Raw genomic sequence first — 16,346 nt, 5'->3', positions numbered from 1 at the left:
ATGAGAATAAAACAAAGCATTATTATTTAGTTTTATATAAGATCTTAAAATCTAAGTCATCTTAATAACTTTGTTCATGGAAAACATAATACTTACATCAGGACTTTTAAGAGCAGTTTCCAGAGCTAAGCCTGGACCAAACCCAGTCAGTGTTTTTACATTGGTTGATGTTGGAAGTGGTCTCCGGCACTGAGTAAAGGCCGAAAAAGCCAGAGATTTTAAATGCTGGGTGTAGATTTGTCTGTCTTCATGTTTCACGGGTTGTAATAGGTATTGACAAGGAACAATCTACGGATAAAGTGAGTATTACAAACATTAAAAGAGTAACTTGCAACATAGTAAAAGAAATCCCTTCAGATAAAACTTCAGCAGCATATAATTGACTATAAAAAACTATGGTTTCTATCATACTGGGTTTCTACTTTTTATGGTATGTGCATGAGTGTTCTGCCTGCATATATGTATATATAACTAATACATTATTATTAGCAGAAACCAGACAAGAACATTGGATCCACCAAGACTGGAGTTATGGATAGCTGTTAGCTGCTATATGAGTGCTTGAAATAAAATACTGGGATTGGAGAGATGGCTCAGGGGCTAAAAACACTGGCTGCTCTTGACAAGGACCTGGTGGGTCCAATTTCCAGTACCTACATGATGGCTCACAAACATCTATAACTTCAGTTTCAGAGGATCCAAAGCCCTCTTCTGGCCTCTGTGGCACCAGGCATATGATATAATACATACACAAAAGCAAACTGACAAATAATAAAAAATAAAAATAAATAAACCTTTAAAAAAATAGAAAAAAAGAAATTGAAAACTGGTCTTCTGAAGAGCGGTCAATGAACATCTCTTGCACCACTATTATTTAGAATTAAATAGACAGGCAATTTACATGGACCCTGAACCACCTAGAAATCTTTTATAATTTCTATGCATAGAAATTATATTTATTAAGACTCCCATGAGACCTACTGATCAAAATTTCCTTTTCTTCTATTTTTACTTGCAACTTATCTCAATTAAAACTAACTTACATAGAATACAGGCACTATTTTCCTTTTTAGGCTCTACTGTGTAACTCTGCTTACAAAAGTAACATAGAAAAAAATGGTATTCTCAATACAATCTTTCTATGGGGGTGCTAACAAACAAACAATGTATTATTATGTAGCCCAAGCTAGCCTGGAACTATGTACAGATGCTGTCTTCATATTTATGATCCTCCTACCTCCGTTTCCTGGGATTAAAAGCACAAACATGCAGTCAACATAATTTTTTATTTCTCATGATAACAGGACAATCAAGTTTATTAAAGATTATGTGTCTGTCTGTCTGTGTGTGTATACCATGTGGATGATAGCACCTAGAGCAGATCTCCTGTTCCTGGAATTATAGTTCTGAGCCACTGGATGTGAGATGAGGCAACTGAACTTGGGTTCTCTGTTAGAATAACAAGCACTCTTAACTGCTAAGCCATCTCATCAGCATCCATGACTATAAAATTTATCTTTTATAAACTCTCTTAAAATTTTTATTATAATATTTAAGTAAAATCAATACAACCTGGCTTTTATTTGCTTGTTTGTTTTTCAAGACAGGGTTTCTCTACGTAGCACTGGCTGTCCTAGAACACACTGTAAACCAGGATGATCTCAAACTAACAGAGACCCACCCACCTCTGCCTCCAAAATATGGGGATTAAAGGTTTGCACCACCATGCCCAGGTTACAACCTGTTATTTTAACAAAATTATTTTGCATACAGAAAAGTACCTCTGAAAGTTCTAAAGCCTCGCAGTCTTACCTGTACAGAAACAGTACTCTTGATATGAGGAGGAAGAGTCTGGACCATTTCCAGGAAGCATCGAAGTAGCCCCAACGTCCATACATTAGACGAGTTAGTGCTCTCATCTTTATTTTCATATGTAAAAGGATCAATTATATAAACAACAATTGCAGGTGGGTAGGTAATTGCATGTGAATCACCATCTGTGGGAATCCCCACTTTATCACGATCCATTGTGCTGAAAATTGAAGTAGAAATAGAACAGAAGGCTGTATTTCATTTGCCTGGGACAGCATCAAAGCAACTCCTTAGATCCCTCTCATTTACTGGCAAGGTATCAGAAAACTCCCCTGGAAATCAGAATACTCCTTCCCATCCAAAGAGAACAGCTCTGTGTATACCCTTTCACACTTCACACCTTATCAAATCCCTTCAAGTAAGAGGCTTTGTGCTTTTAAAACAAACAAAGAAAAAGACTTCTTAAACAGTTTAACAGCAGAGATTAAACTGAGATGACAAAGGTCAGTCTGACAGTCATCTCAGAAACAGATCCTGCCAGAAACATAGTTAACCCAGAAGGAAGCCAGGGTTATCTGTTCAAGTTTCCAGACTGGACATAATAATTTCCTAAATTTAGTGGTGAATAAGCACCTTTCATTGATAGGTAATTTTTATTTTCTTTAACTTTCTGATCTATGTAGCTATTCAAGATGGGCAAATCAATTCAGGTAAGTTTATTTTTGTCCATATTTAAAGAATGTGACTTTTGAAACAACCGCATTATAGGTAGCTGAAAAATAACTGGTTCAGGCTAGCTGAACCCAGAAAACATGGGAATTTTCACAGAATTTTCATTATAAAAACAGCGAGATCTATTACTGTTAAAGTACTTACCGTGCATTATACCATATTACTTCCATACTATAGACAAGGATACATGCTCAAAGAGGTTAGACCTTCCCCTAATCACAAAGTGGGTAAATGACAGAGCTGAAATTCAAAATTCTTAAGAATCTAAAGCCTCCATGCCAGGGCTGAGGTACAACACAGTGGTAGACTGCATGCCTAGCATATGTAAGGCCCAGGGTGGGGTCACACACACACACAGAGGGCGGGTGGGGGGTGGATATGACACTCCAAAGTGATTGTTCAAAACATTTATGCAGCGTATATAAGCAATTACATTTGCTTATGTCACAGGCCAGACATAATCATAGGGATAAGTGGAATTGAATGTTTTTAAAGATCATAATACTAACCCTGCGATTCTATAATACTTTTTAAACAATTATGATAATTTTGTACCTATAATCCTTAACATGACTAAACTAAATTCCAAGATAAGATCAAGAAGCACTTTATATACATTTATGACTATCTAACTTAGATGAAAAGAGGGGATTATAGATTCTGAATTTCCACAAACTTAAATTTGTTTTTCTTTATTCATTCATTCATTGTACACAGGCTTCAAGGCGGGCTAAACACATGCTACTTACTGCTCACCTATCTCTCAACCCCAGTATCAATATTTTTAAAGGTACCTTTCTGACACATCAAGATGTGGCTGAGTGGGAAGCGAAGCCGACTCCCCTGACATTCCTGCTGCCTGCAGAGATGACGACTGCTGTCCTCCTAGCTGGCCACTCTGAACTGTACTTGCTTGTGCAGACATGGATCCTGAACCACTAGTGTTCATACTGCCAAAGGGTGGAAACGAAGGCAGTTTATTTGATGACACTCCACTACTCATATTGGAAGATGATGAAGATGAAGTTGTGGTCAAAGTTGAATTAGCTGTGGCAACTGAAGTAGATATGGCAACACCTGAAGTCATTGTCATAGTGCTACTTGCCGCAGATGCTAAGGTGGCAGATGTAGTATTAGCGTTTCCAGTATTTGTCATCTGAGGTGCGGTTAGCAAAGACTGATTTGTAGGGGCAACTAAATTTGGCTGGGAGAGCAGAGAGCTGTCCAACGGCTGAGAAGCAAGATATGGACCTAAAGAACAAAAACGGGTATTTAATTCTTGATTTCACTGACTTATTTTTATTCTACTAAAGAAATAACAATTTATCTGATACTTTGATGGCAATTATCTTTCCTTAACTGTTTTACTAACAGTGCAGCATGTTCTAGCTTTCTAATTTCTCTGAGAAACTAAAGAAACAAGTTTAAAATGGAACTATAAAAGTAAACCTGCATTTTTATTCAAATTTAAGATAATAAGAATGAAATTGTGAGAAATTCTATTTCCTTGGCAAAATTAAATGTAAACAAAGGCTGACAGGATGGCTCAGTGATTAAGTTAATCACCAGGAACAACATGGTGGAGAGAAAGAAGCAATCTTGCAAGCAGTCCTCTGACTTTCATTGATTCAGGGACACAAACATACCCCACCATACTCAAGTAGTTAATGCTAATAAAAAATTAGAATACATCAACAAACGTGACAACAGTACGTAGCAATTTTTCATCAAACCACTGCAAGTTTTGTTAAATCAACAAGTTGAAGAAACACCATCCGGATTGCTTGACAGCTAACTAAAATATAAAGTGGAGAAATAGTACCATGAGGCTCAATTTACAAAAATGTCTAATTAGGTTCAGGAATTTGGTATTGCATTTCTTTGGAATAAGTGTAAAGGAAGTTCACTGATATTTAATTTAAAAGTACTACATTAAAAAATAGGCTTTTAAATACCACTCATTCTCTTAGCTACAATAAGACTTTTCCTGGAGTTGCATAGTTACTTAGAAATTACGTGAATCTGAACAAATCACAGATCTTGAAGTGCATAAAACATCAGACCCCACAGAAGTAGCAGAAAGTATTTTGGAATCCATAATGTCTACTTGATAGGACGCCCACATACGAAGCTAGCAGAATTTCTATGTGGACAGTCAGACAGTACATGTTTAACTTTGAAACCACAGTCTTTGCCACATCTACTCAGTTCTGATTTTACAGGACAAAAGCAGGCAGAGACAGCGCGTGTTTGAAAAAAATGGAGATGGCTACATGACACTAGGATATTATATACAAAAATAGGTGATGAACCAAGTCACAATGCTCACACTGCTCTTGTAGAATGAACACAAATGTAATACCTAAATCGTATTTGCAGACTTGCGCATAAAGCTTGAGTTTAGAAAATGCTTCATTGTTACCATCAGCCACCTGAGAAAACCATTCTGTTACAGGCTTTTCTGAAAGCTTCTTTGATGCAGTAGCTCCCACTTTCATGATCCCATCCGTCAACAGCCGAGAAATAGGTCTGTGTTGGCCCAATCGACAGGACTATAAATGCATACACAAAAGACAGAATTAGGGAATTTACTATACTAAAGGGTACAGGTAATAATTTAAAGCACTTAAGCTTCTTTAAAACAAGCTTTCATTACTTATAAATAATCACTGAGTCAAAATATAATGGGTAAGTATGGGGACATTGATCTTTTTCCTTTAGAATTTCAAGTTGCTTTTGTTGTTTTATGTTTTGTTTTGTTTTTGACAAAGGGTCTCGGGTAGCCCAGGATGGCTTCATACTTGCTATGTAGCTAAGGATGACCATGAATTTCTGATTTTCCTGTCTTCATTTCCCAAATGCTGAAATTACAAGCATATACCATCATTCCAAATAATACACTTCTTCCCAAGATATGGTCTCACTGTGTAGCCTAGACTAGCCTGGAGACTCGCTCCTTGTCTCAACTACCCAAGTACATGAGTTATAGGTATGCATCACTACACCCCAGAAACCAAGGGTTACTTTAAATGGAACAAATATGTCCTCTTGATAGTTCCTCCAACACTATGTTTTCCACTGTGACCCATGGCACACATACCTAACAAAGTCTAGTAAAAATGTGGCAGAGCCGGGCGGTGGTGGCGCACGCCTTTAATCCCAGCACTCGGGAGGCAGAGACAGGCGGATCTCTGTGAGTTCGAGACCAGCCTGGTCTACAAGAGCTAGTTCCAGGACAGGCTCCAAAGCTACAGAGAAACCCTGTCTCGAAAAAACCAAAAATAAATAAATAAATAAAAATAAAAATGTGGCAGAGTATAGTTCGCGAGTAAGACAACTGGCAAAATCAGCATTCCTCATTAACCGGTATATTACCCAGTACATTTTGAACATGGAAATATAAATTATAAAATACCTACCTCGTATATTGCAGTAAGATCTCTAAAAAAGCTTTTGGCTCCATTTAACAAAGCATCATTCTCTGGACAGAGTACAACATAGGCTATATCTCTTTGAGATCCATAAGGTTCCAGCATAAGTTTCTCCCAGTAAGGGAGAGCAAATGGAGAAAGCACCAGAAAATCATAATCATAACCCAACAAAAACGTGGGAATTGGCAGTGGTTCCGGGGATTCATCAGTTCCTAAGTGATAAAGAAGGAAGTTAGGAAAAGGCCAATTCATATCACCTTTCTTATTTCCAAAGCTAATAAATAAAGTATTAGGAAAATATTGAAGACAGAAACATATAAAGCTATTAATGAAATATTTTTCAGAATTAAAATACCCTAAAGAGGTCATTTTAAAATATTTTCTGATATTTTGTTTAAGGCAGTCTTTTTCTATAGCCCCGTCAGGTCGAATCTGTAGCAAGCCTCCTTCCCTCAGCCTGTTAAATGCTGGGAAATATAGGAATAAGTCATCACACCTGGCATTAATTAAAAGTAAACAAATTTATAATTAATATGAATAGTTAATTTTTTGCCATAAAAAGGGGACTTATGAGAAAACCATAAGATATACTATATAACATTGTATAGAAATCAACAATAATGATTTTTATTACTTAAACTTGGTTAAAACAATAGATGTCAAGTGAAATGTTCTTATCACAGAATATTTTTACACAAAGAAAATGGCAAATTACCTTATTTTAAAATAAATAAAGGACAGGAACAAAGACAAAAAATTAAAATACCTCTTAGATATTGGAAAATGATGGCTCTCTTAAAGAAAGTAACTTAAAATGAACACTAGGAAATAACTGCAGCACTACATTCTAGGTAGTGGTCAAAGCTCTTTACATTTCTATATTAACTAATTCTCATGAACACCATACATTGACAATCTTATTAAACTCATTTTAAACACAGAAACAGGAGTGGAGAAGGTAAACAACTTGTCCAGTATGATAAAAAAAAAAAGTCATTTCAGGAATCTGGACCCAGGAAACATGACTTCACCCTCTCAAATTATAGTGTTCAACTACCAGACAATCTACTGGCAAGTTTGAGATAGATATTTTATTTGACGAACTCTAAATTGATACTTTTGAGTATAAGTTAAAAAATATACATTTTAAACTACCCATATGCTTTAAATCAAGAATACATGAATTACTGAAAATAATTGGAATGATAACGGAAACAATCTGTATGTCTACAAATAGTATATTGGTAAAATACATATACAAACTACATACAAAAATTACATATATAAAAATGCTGTAGACCATCATTTAAAAAAAAGGAAGTTAATTATGGCTGTGTTAACAAATAATCTCAAAAATCAAGTACAGAAATAAATCTCTATACTGTGTTGTAGAATGTGATTTTAAGATGTGTTACACTTGTTTATGCTGTGGAACATTTGTTTAATGCTGCATTTGTTTAACTCCTTGAAACTGCATTATTGTGCCTGCCTAAAACACCTGATTGGTATAATAAAGAGCTGAACAGCCAATAGCAAGGCAGGAAAAAGAACTTAGGTGGGGCTGGCAGAGAAAATAAATAGAAGAGGGAAAAGAGCAAGAGGAAAAAAAGAGGAGAGGAGTACATCAGAGGCCAGCCACCCAGGTACACAGCCACCCAGCCATCCACAGAATATAAGAGTAAAAGATATAAGAAATAAGAAAAGGAAAAAGCATAGAGGCAAAAGGTAGATAATTTAAATTAAGGAAAGCTGGCAAGAAACAAGCCAAGCTAAGGCCAGACATTAATAAGTAAGAATAAGACTCTGTGTATATTTATTTGGAAGCTGGGTGGCAGGCCTGTAAAGAGTTTAAAAAAAAAAAAAAAAACTTGTTTTGGAAAGAATGCAAAGTTTCTACTACAAAGTATAACTAACCTGAAATTTTCAAGGAGTATCAATTTATATGATTTTTAAATCAACCAGCCATTAATAAAAAAGAAAAATACAAGAAGTCAACTACTGTAAACAATGCTGGTAATGTGGTTTGGTATTTGCCTATTGTGTGTGGCTCTGGGTTCAAACCCAACACTCCACATAAACAACCAGCTATGATTCCAAACATACTCCCTAATGCTATTTCAGAAACAACCAATATTTAAACATTTAAATAGTCTCCTTTATCACCCAGGCCATAAACAACTGTATACCTACGTGGAGTATTCAGTCACACTGTTACCGTTGACTGCAAGTTTCTATTTTTGTTCAAACTTTTTATGAGAGAAACCTTGTGTCTTTAAAAAAAAAAAAAATCTCAATAGCTCCAACCTGTCCCATTTCATCCACTTTAGAACTCAAGTCATCTGGGGATTTACAAGAATCATCGTAGCAATGACCCTTTCTTCACATAAAATCACACTGGATATCAAGCATGTACAAACAGTGCAGCTACTCATACTGATGTGAGAGTAAAGAACCAAAGGAAACGAAATGCTACAAATGTAGACTGGCAGTCTAGAATTAGAGATGGACCACAGTGGCCTGAGACGTTTAATACAAAATACCTGAAAACTAAGTGCTTATCCTAGTTTGGAATATCTGAGAACAGATATAAAATCAATGAATTATCTATTACAGTATATAACTTACCATAAGAGCCTCGGCCAGCCATTTTGTGAAACTGTTGCCAAGTAAGAGGACCCTGAACCCCCCAAGGCCTCACTGTTCTTTTTTTCTGAATAGCATCTTGAAGAATTGGCTGGAGAGAGAGGAGCATTCGAAGAATATCCTGTGAACACTGCATACTCACATCTACAATCACAAAAAAAAAAGTAAGTAGTAATTGCTATTGGTGACTCAAAATTCAGAGCCAAACCCAGATAGACACATAAAACAGAGATTCTTTCAGAGAGCCAAAACCACTAAAAAGTAACTCCTCTTCATAAAATCGTTTTTATCCAATCAATCAATTTGTATTTATTTTGGCTGTTCCTAGTACATAAGATTCTGTATTGCACTGAAATGAGTTATAGATCATTTCTCTGAATCCTACTACTAAGGTATAATGATGAGGTAAAACTAGTTACAATGATGAATTAAACTGAGAAATTACAGACTATAACAACAATATTCGGCTGGGAATAGAACGGTGGTGGGCCAAGACTGCCCAGCAGCACTAGCACTGGTTTCAACCCGCAGCACAGCAAAAGCAAAGCCGTGTAACAGAGGAAACCTGTTTACACCGCTAAAGACTGTTATCAACAAATATTTTGTAATCTTGGATATAACAGTATCAAATTTTTTGAAATGCATTTTTAAGCAAATATCAAAATAGGAATAAACCATGTGACCCATAAATGTTAAAAGGCTACAGAAAAGTACTACTAAATGTTACTGATATTAATCTGGATAATAATTTTGCCTGATCATACTATTACATTAAATCACTCAGCTTTAATTATTACCTCTGCCTATCATATTATTGGTGGCTTTAATTTTCTGTAACTTATGAAGTAATTTAGTTCTAAATATATGCTTAATAACAATTTTGAGCCAAGCATGGTGGGCACATGGCAGTAATTCCAGCATTGAAGAAGCTAACGAAAGAGGACTGATGCAAGTACCAGATCATCCTGGGCTACATAGTAAGACCCTGTTTCAAAACACAAAACAAAAAATTATATATACTGTTATATACATAGTAGAATACTAATTAGTCACTATTAAGTGATAAAACTACCTGACAAGGAATACTGGCTAAATATAATAAAACAATAATAATGGGGGGGGCATTAGGAAAGTGCTCGGTGGTTAAGAGTAATTACTGATGTGGGAGTCCCCTCTGTGTGCTGTGATTACCATTAATGAATAAAGAAAACTGCCTTGGCCTGTTGATAGGGCAGAACTTAGGTAGACGAGAACTGGACTGAATGCTGGGAGAAAGAAGAGCCGAGTCAGGGAAACACCATGAACCCACCGCAGGAGTAAGACATGCCAAAACTTTGCCAGTAAGCCACTGCCACGTGGCAACACACAGATTAATGGAGATGGGTTAAATTAAGATGTAAGAGTTAGCCAATAAGAAGCTAGAGCTAATGGGCCAAGCAGTGATTTATTTAATACAGTTTCTGTGTGATTATTTGAGGTATAAGCTAGCTGGGCCAGGACAAACAAGTGGGCCCTCCTCCTACAGATGACTGCTCTTACAGATGAGGACTCAAGTTCAAGTCCCTATATCAGGCAGCTTACAACCACCAGCTTCACAAGATCTGGTCTCTGCAGGAATCTGTACCCCTGTGCACATACACACAGATACATAATTAAAAATGTAAATAAATCTTAAATAACTAAAGCAAAAGCTAGAATGACATACTATTAAATATTAGTAAAAAAAGACAAATATAAAACTATAGAGTATATTTTATGCTATGAAATTAGTATAAATATTCACATGTGATTAGAAAAAGTTATCAGCTAGAGCTGTTAATTGTAATTACATGGGAGCTTCTAAAAATCACAAGGTGACAGAGGCAGGTGGATCTATGAGTTCAAGGTCAGCCTGATCTACAGAGCAATTTCCAAGACAGAGCTACAAAAGAAGCGGGCGGGCGGGCGGGCGGGCGGGCGGAAGGAAATAAACAAACCCAAGAACATTGGTAAGGAGGCTTATCAAGTAAAAGAAGCTGAATTTGATCCTCAGAACACACGTGAAAGGAGAATGAGTTCCACGGGTGCACTCTAGCATATGCACCAGCATTCAAGGTGCAGACATATCAGATCTGTTAAAATACAAACTCAGCATTCAGTTCTGAGATCAAGACACAGTAATTTATATTTTTTATTCTAATTAATAAGGATCCTCACAGATACTGTCAATATGTTTTATTCTTAACTAGTGAACATTAGCTATAATTAGCCCTGATATTCTAATTCTTATTAAAAATCACTAAACATCTACTTCAAAAAGGATGATACAAATTTAGGAATTAAAACTATAAAGTTCTTAGGAAGAAAAACACTGAAATGTCATGACCTTGGGCCAGAAAAACCTTTTTAGATATAACACCAAGTCACAGGAACAAGGGTGGAAATTAATTCTATTTTATCAAAAACATTCTTCAAAGGGTATTATCAAGAAATTGAAGATGAGTTAAGAGGTAAGGGTGTTTGTCTCCACACCTAATGACCTGAGTTTAATCCCCAGAAACTACTACTACTACTACTACACACACACACACACACACATATTTTAAAAAAGTGAAAATATTTTCAAGCCATATACCAATAAAGGATTTTCATCCACAGTCCAAGAAGAGCTCATACAAATCAGTAATAAAAATGCAAAAATAGATAAAAAATTTAAAAAAGCAAAATCAAATAAGGATCACAAATCTGAGGGCAGCCGGGGCTGCAGGATCAAGATATGTCTGTCACCTGCACACTCATCCCTTCTCACCCCTCAATAAAGCAAAAGATCTTAAGAAGCATTTCTCTAAATATACACAAATGTATGTTAAGTCTAAGAAAAGACAATGAGCATCATTCATCACCAGAGAAATTCCAAGCCAAACCACAAGACACCACTTCATAACCACTAGGATGTCTTCAATAAAAAAGAAGTAGACTGCAAGTATTGGTGCGGTTTTGGAGAAAGTAGAACCATCTAATGCAAAAATTTAAAATAATGCAGATGCTTTGAAAAATTATTAGTTAGATGACCCAGGAAATCAATTTAAGTATAATGCAAACACAAGCATACATCATATAAAATTGTATACAAATGTCCACAGAAGCATTATCTGTAACAGCCAAAAGAGCATACATACTATAAAGTGTTCAATTTGTAGGCTCTTTATTTATATCACAATAGAATATTGTGTCATTAAAGTACTAATATGTGCTTTTTAAGAACTCTGAAAACAATCTGTGTATAAGGTGGGAAAAAGTCAGGGGCTGGAGAGGTGGCTCAGTGGTTAAGAGCACTGGCTGCTTTTCCAGAGGACCCAGGTTCTATTATTCCCTGTTCCCAAAAGTCTGTAGGGTACTCAACACCCTCACATAGACATATATGCAGGCAAAATGCCAATGAGATGACCATACACTGCACTGTTCTATTTACATACAATAACCCTAAAAGCAAACATATACAGACAGAACCCTAACTAGACTAATGGTTGCTTACAGTTCCAAGAAAGGGACAGACAGAAATAGGAAATAATTACTAAAATGTTTCAAAATTGTTTGTACTGATAGTTACAACTGTAAATACTAAATGATTCTATGTCTTATATAGGTGAATTATATGGTATGGTTATAAAAGTATTAAGTGATTAGGAAGTGCTGTGATAGTGAGCATGAGAAAACTAAGAGCAACTTTTTGTTGTTATTGTTGTTGGAGCCTTGGCTGTACTGAAACTTACACTGCAGACCTGGTTGGCCTTGAACTCAGAGATCCACTTGCCTCTGCCCCAAGTGCTGGGATTAAAAGTGTATACCACCGGTCGACTTCTCTGTTTTTATGCCAATACCAAGCTGTTTTCAGTGCCATAGCTCTGTAATAGAGTTTGAAGTCAGGGATGGTAATGCCTCCAGACGATCCTTTATTGTATAAGATTGTTTTGGCTATCCTGGGTTTTTTGTTTTTCCATATAAAGTTGATTACTGTCTTCTCCAGATCTGTGAAGAATTTTGATGGGATTTTGATGGGGATTGCATTGAATCTATAGATTGCTTTTGGTAGAATTGCCATTTTTACTATGTTGGGGTAGAGGCAAGCACTATTCTCAGTGTTGGAAATATGACTATCCTTACATAGAAATTACACAGCATGTACTTATGGGATAAGAGATCAATTAATAAATTCTATTGCATGAGAAATAAATAAATACACACTATGAAAAATGCAGAACACGAGGAAGGATTTCCAATTTGTAGTAATAAGATAACATCTAACAATACTTAAAAGAAACAAGAAAGATCCCGAGAAAGGTATCCAAGGCAGAGGGCACAATCCATTGGCCCTAACCTATAGGTCCTAATTCTGTTGTATAACATCTCAAGGATGTTATACTTTAATCAGAGTATAAATACGCACCAGGTAAAATCCAGTTTTTATTTGGCAAACAGGTTGTTCCCAATAAATTACTGATAAAGAGCACACTGAAGCTACTGCTGGCACTGGAGTTAGTAACACTGCAGATCCTATGTGCTAGGTACTCACTGACTCTTCCCTACAGTATAATGAATTAGATGAATCATGATATTTTCATGTATAAGAATGAGCTCATGTGTGCGGTCTTCTTGCTTTATTTCACAAATTACTTTTAATACCACAATGAAAATAATTATGAGTTATGATCATACTGTCCAAGAACTATTTTTGTTTTGTTTTATTTAGACAGAATCTCACTTTGTAGTAATGGCTGTACAAAACTCCATCATCCGCCTGCTTTTGCCTCTTGAGTACTGGGATTAAACACATGTGCCATGATGCCTAGGCTGCTCAACAACTATTATACTTCCTATTAAATGCCTCCTCCTCCTATTCCCTGCTCATTTTCATACACGTGTAAATCTCAAGAGTTAATCAGCACCCAGAGATTTATGTGCACACCAACACCGCACTTCCTTCTGCTTGCTTCAGAACTGAACTGAAAGGGAAGTAAGTTGTTTAACTTAGGCAGTGAGTTGTTTCAGTGAGGAAAGATACTTTCACCTAAGCCTGCAGACCTGAGCCAAAGAAAGATAAGCAACTCCTGCAAAGGTCCTCTGATTTCCACACGCACACACAAACAATATGCAATAAAAAAAAAAAAATACCTGTGACTTCTGAATTATTCTGACATAACCCCCAAACTACTATGCTATAATTCACTTATCTGCTACATATAACCGTCTTCAATTTCAGGGCTTGTTAATACTGTATCTGTACCACTGTAATTATTTATCCTTCTATCAATAAAAATTTGTATTATTTATCTGATTATAATTTTAGTTATCTTAGTAGCTGAAAAACAATTAAAATGTAGACTATCTTCATCAATGTTGCAAATACCAAGCCCACTGTTCTATGTCTGAAAGCAGCTGAATTAGTAAATTATGTAAAAACTACATAAAATCTAGTATGTTTACATGAATGAGCGCAATAAATCTTTACAATACTTTCCAAGTCAATTATTAGTTTTATTTCATTAGTACAAATGAAGTGAGTCGAGGATATAGTTCAGTTATAAAGCACCTACTTAATATACAGAAGTTCCTGGGTTCAAACCACTCCCCCAAACATACAAACATATTCTCTCTCTCTCTCTCTCTCTCTCTCTCTCTCTCTCTTTCTCTCTCTCTCTCTCTCTGTGTGTGTGTGTGTGTGTGTGTGTGTGTTTATACAGATAAAAATTTACTTTTTCAAAGACATCATTAGTAATGAATGGGACAACCGATTCCTGTCTCTAGAATTTGACTTAGAAGATCACGTGCAGTGTGAAAATGCACACCTCTAACGAAGTGATGATGCCTGAAGCTGCTAGTATGGGAAATTAGGCAGCAGTATCATATGACTCTGTCACTGTCTCCCATTGCTCTCATCTATAACTACAAAAGCAATCGCTACAAACTTTCCCTCTATTGTCCAAAGAAATAACTTCTCTTCTTATTGCAATGAACATATTCCTATATAAAGGTCTACATATACCTCTACTTGAAATGGAGTGATTCTATTACCCTCACTTCTCACTTATTCAGTGACTTTGATCCTACCATGATACCTTTTGTTCTGTGGCATTTCTTCCCATGGAGGAAGGTTGGACTGTAAAGAGGAACTGAGGCTCCAGTTAGGTAGGAAGACTAAGTTTTAGAGGTCCATTTAAGTGAAGGATGACCACAGCTAGTAATGTTGTATTCTGTATTTTAAAACTGCTAAAAGATTTTAAATGATAAGCTAATTAGCTTGGTTTATTATTTCTATCGTTTATCCATACAGCAAAATACCACGGTGTACTCAACTCATGAAATACAAATGAATACACTGTACTAATATATAAAATTATTGTCAATCATTGCCAATTTAAAATTCTCATCTAGATAGATGAACTCTCCATGTATTTCATGTATGTATATATATTAATACTGTAATTATTAACCCGAACATAAAATTTATATTTATACCAAACATCTCCCTAAATTTTAACATTGTTTCTCATTCCCAATCTAATCAGGATAGCATAACTGATTATTAAGTTCTTTAACTACCTTCAGGAGGCCACATCCAGTGGTCTTGTTACGCTGTACCTTTACGAAGACATTGTTTGTACATACAATCACACTCTTTCAAATATTCTCATACATGAGTACCCTATTTCCTGGTTCCTTCTCAGATTCCTTTCCGACCCTCTCTTCCCCAAAGCTTCCCTTCAAGCTTCAGTCTTTTAAAGGGGCCCCAATATCTCAGGGCGGCCTTGAACTTACTATGTAGACAAAGATGATCCTGAATTTCTGATTCAGTCCTCTACTTTCCTAGTGCTGGTATTACAGATGTGCTCCACACCTGGCATCCCATTGTGTTTAATACTGACAACCCATATATAAAACATGTTTCACCTCCAGACTCATCAATCTTTGGAATTTAAAACTCCTATCTTCAAATATGTACTTGACCTCCTATTTTCTCCTCTGTACTCAGCACCAACATTCACACAAACCATGCTTAATGCTTCATCTCTTCTTACATGGATCAGCACAATTCTGTAGGTCCGTATCTCAGTCTAAACTGGACGCCACTAATTCGACTGCTTTTGGTTCTTCCCACGCTGTCATCTAACTGACTGCTATAACTGGCTTCTATCTAGTTTTTCTGCTTCTACTCTTACCTTCCATCACTTCCAATCCCAGGATAACTTTTATGCAATAGTCAGTGATATTTTTTTATCCAAAAAAGGCAGTGTGGTATTACTTTTATATTAAAAAGTTCCCACAGCATTTTAAATAAATTCTAAAGGTATGGTCCAAAAGGGGCTTGCTGCCAAGCCTAACAACCTGAGTTTAATCCCCAGATCGACTTGTTTTAAGAGAACCAACTCCTTCAAGCTGTCCTCTGACCTCCAAATGTACTCCATGCCACATATATGCATCCAAGTACATGCACACTCACACACAAATTAAGTAAATAAATTTATATTATTTTCATGTTTCAGATACCTCTTAGGCTCCATCATGTATCAGACTGACCATCACTCAACATTAACACTGCTTATTTCTCTATCAAGAGAACTATGTCCTCAAGGACTTTGAACTGCATTGTCTAACATTGTTCCTCCAGTTAACTATACTGTCTACTTTTCCCTCTTCAAGTAGTACTTTCCATAAAGGTTCTTCCCCCTCACTCACATCTCTAACCATATT

The 16,346-nt window shown here is 36.1% G+C and overlaps 1 protein-coding gene across 1 annotated transcript in view; it reads right to left on the bottom strand.

Moving 5' to 3' along the window:
* The window catches only part of Med13 (mediator complex subunit 13), a 94,159-nt gene that overhangs the window by 17,521 nt on the left and 60,292 nt on the right, over positions 1 to 16,346 (bottom strand). Inside the window, exons 17-22 of the mRNA XM_075991224.1 lie at positions 8,601 to 8,762; positions 5,964 to 6,187; positions 4,907 to 5,096; positions 3,339 to 3,795; positions 1,813 to 2,032; positions 97 to 288 (exon numbers count right to left, since the gene is read on the bottom strand). Coding sequence (XP_075847339.1) covers positions 97 to 288; positions 1,813 to 2,032; positions 3,339 to 3,795; positions 4,907 to 5,096; positions 5,964 to 6,187; positions 8,601 to 8,762 — 1,445 coding nt within the window. The remainder of the gene's footprint in view (positions 1 to 96; positions 289 to 1,812; positions 2,033 to 3,338; positions 3,796 to 4,906; positions 5,097 to 5,963; positions 6,188 to 8,600; positions 8,763 to 16,346) is intronic.

This window comes from Microtus pennsylvanicus, chromosome 11 (genome assembly GCF_037038515.1).
Source record: "Microtus pennsylvanicus isolate mMicPen1 chromosome 11, mMicPen1.hap1, whole genome shotgun sequence".
Taxonomy (NCBI): Eukaryota; Metazoa; Chordata; class Mammalia; order Rodentia; family Cricetidae; genus Microtus; species Microtus pennsylvanicus.
Note: the sequence above shows the minus strand (reverse complement) of the source record. Positions and strands in the feature narration are given on the sequence as shown.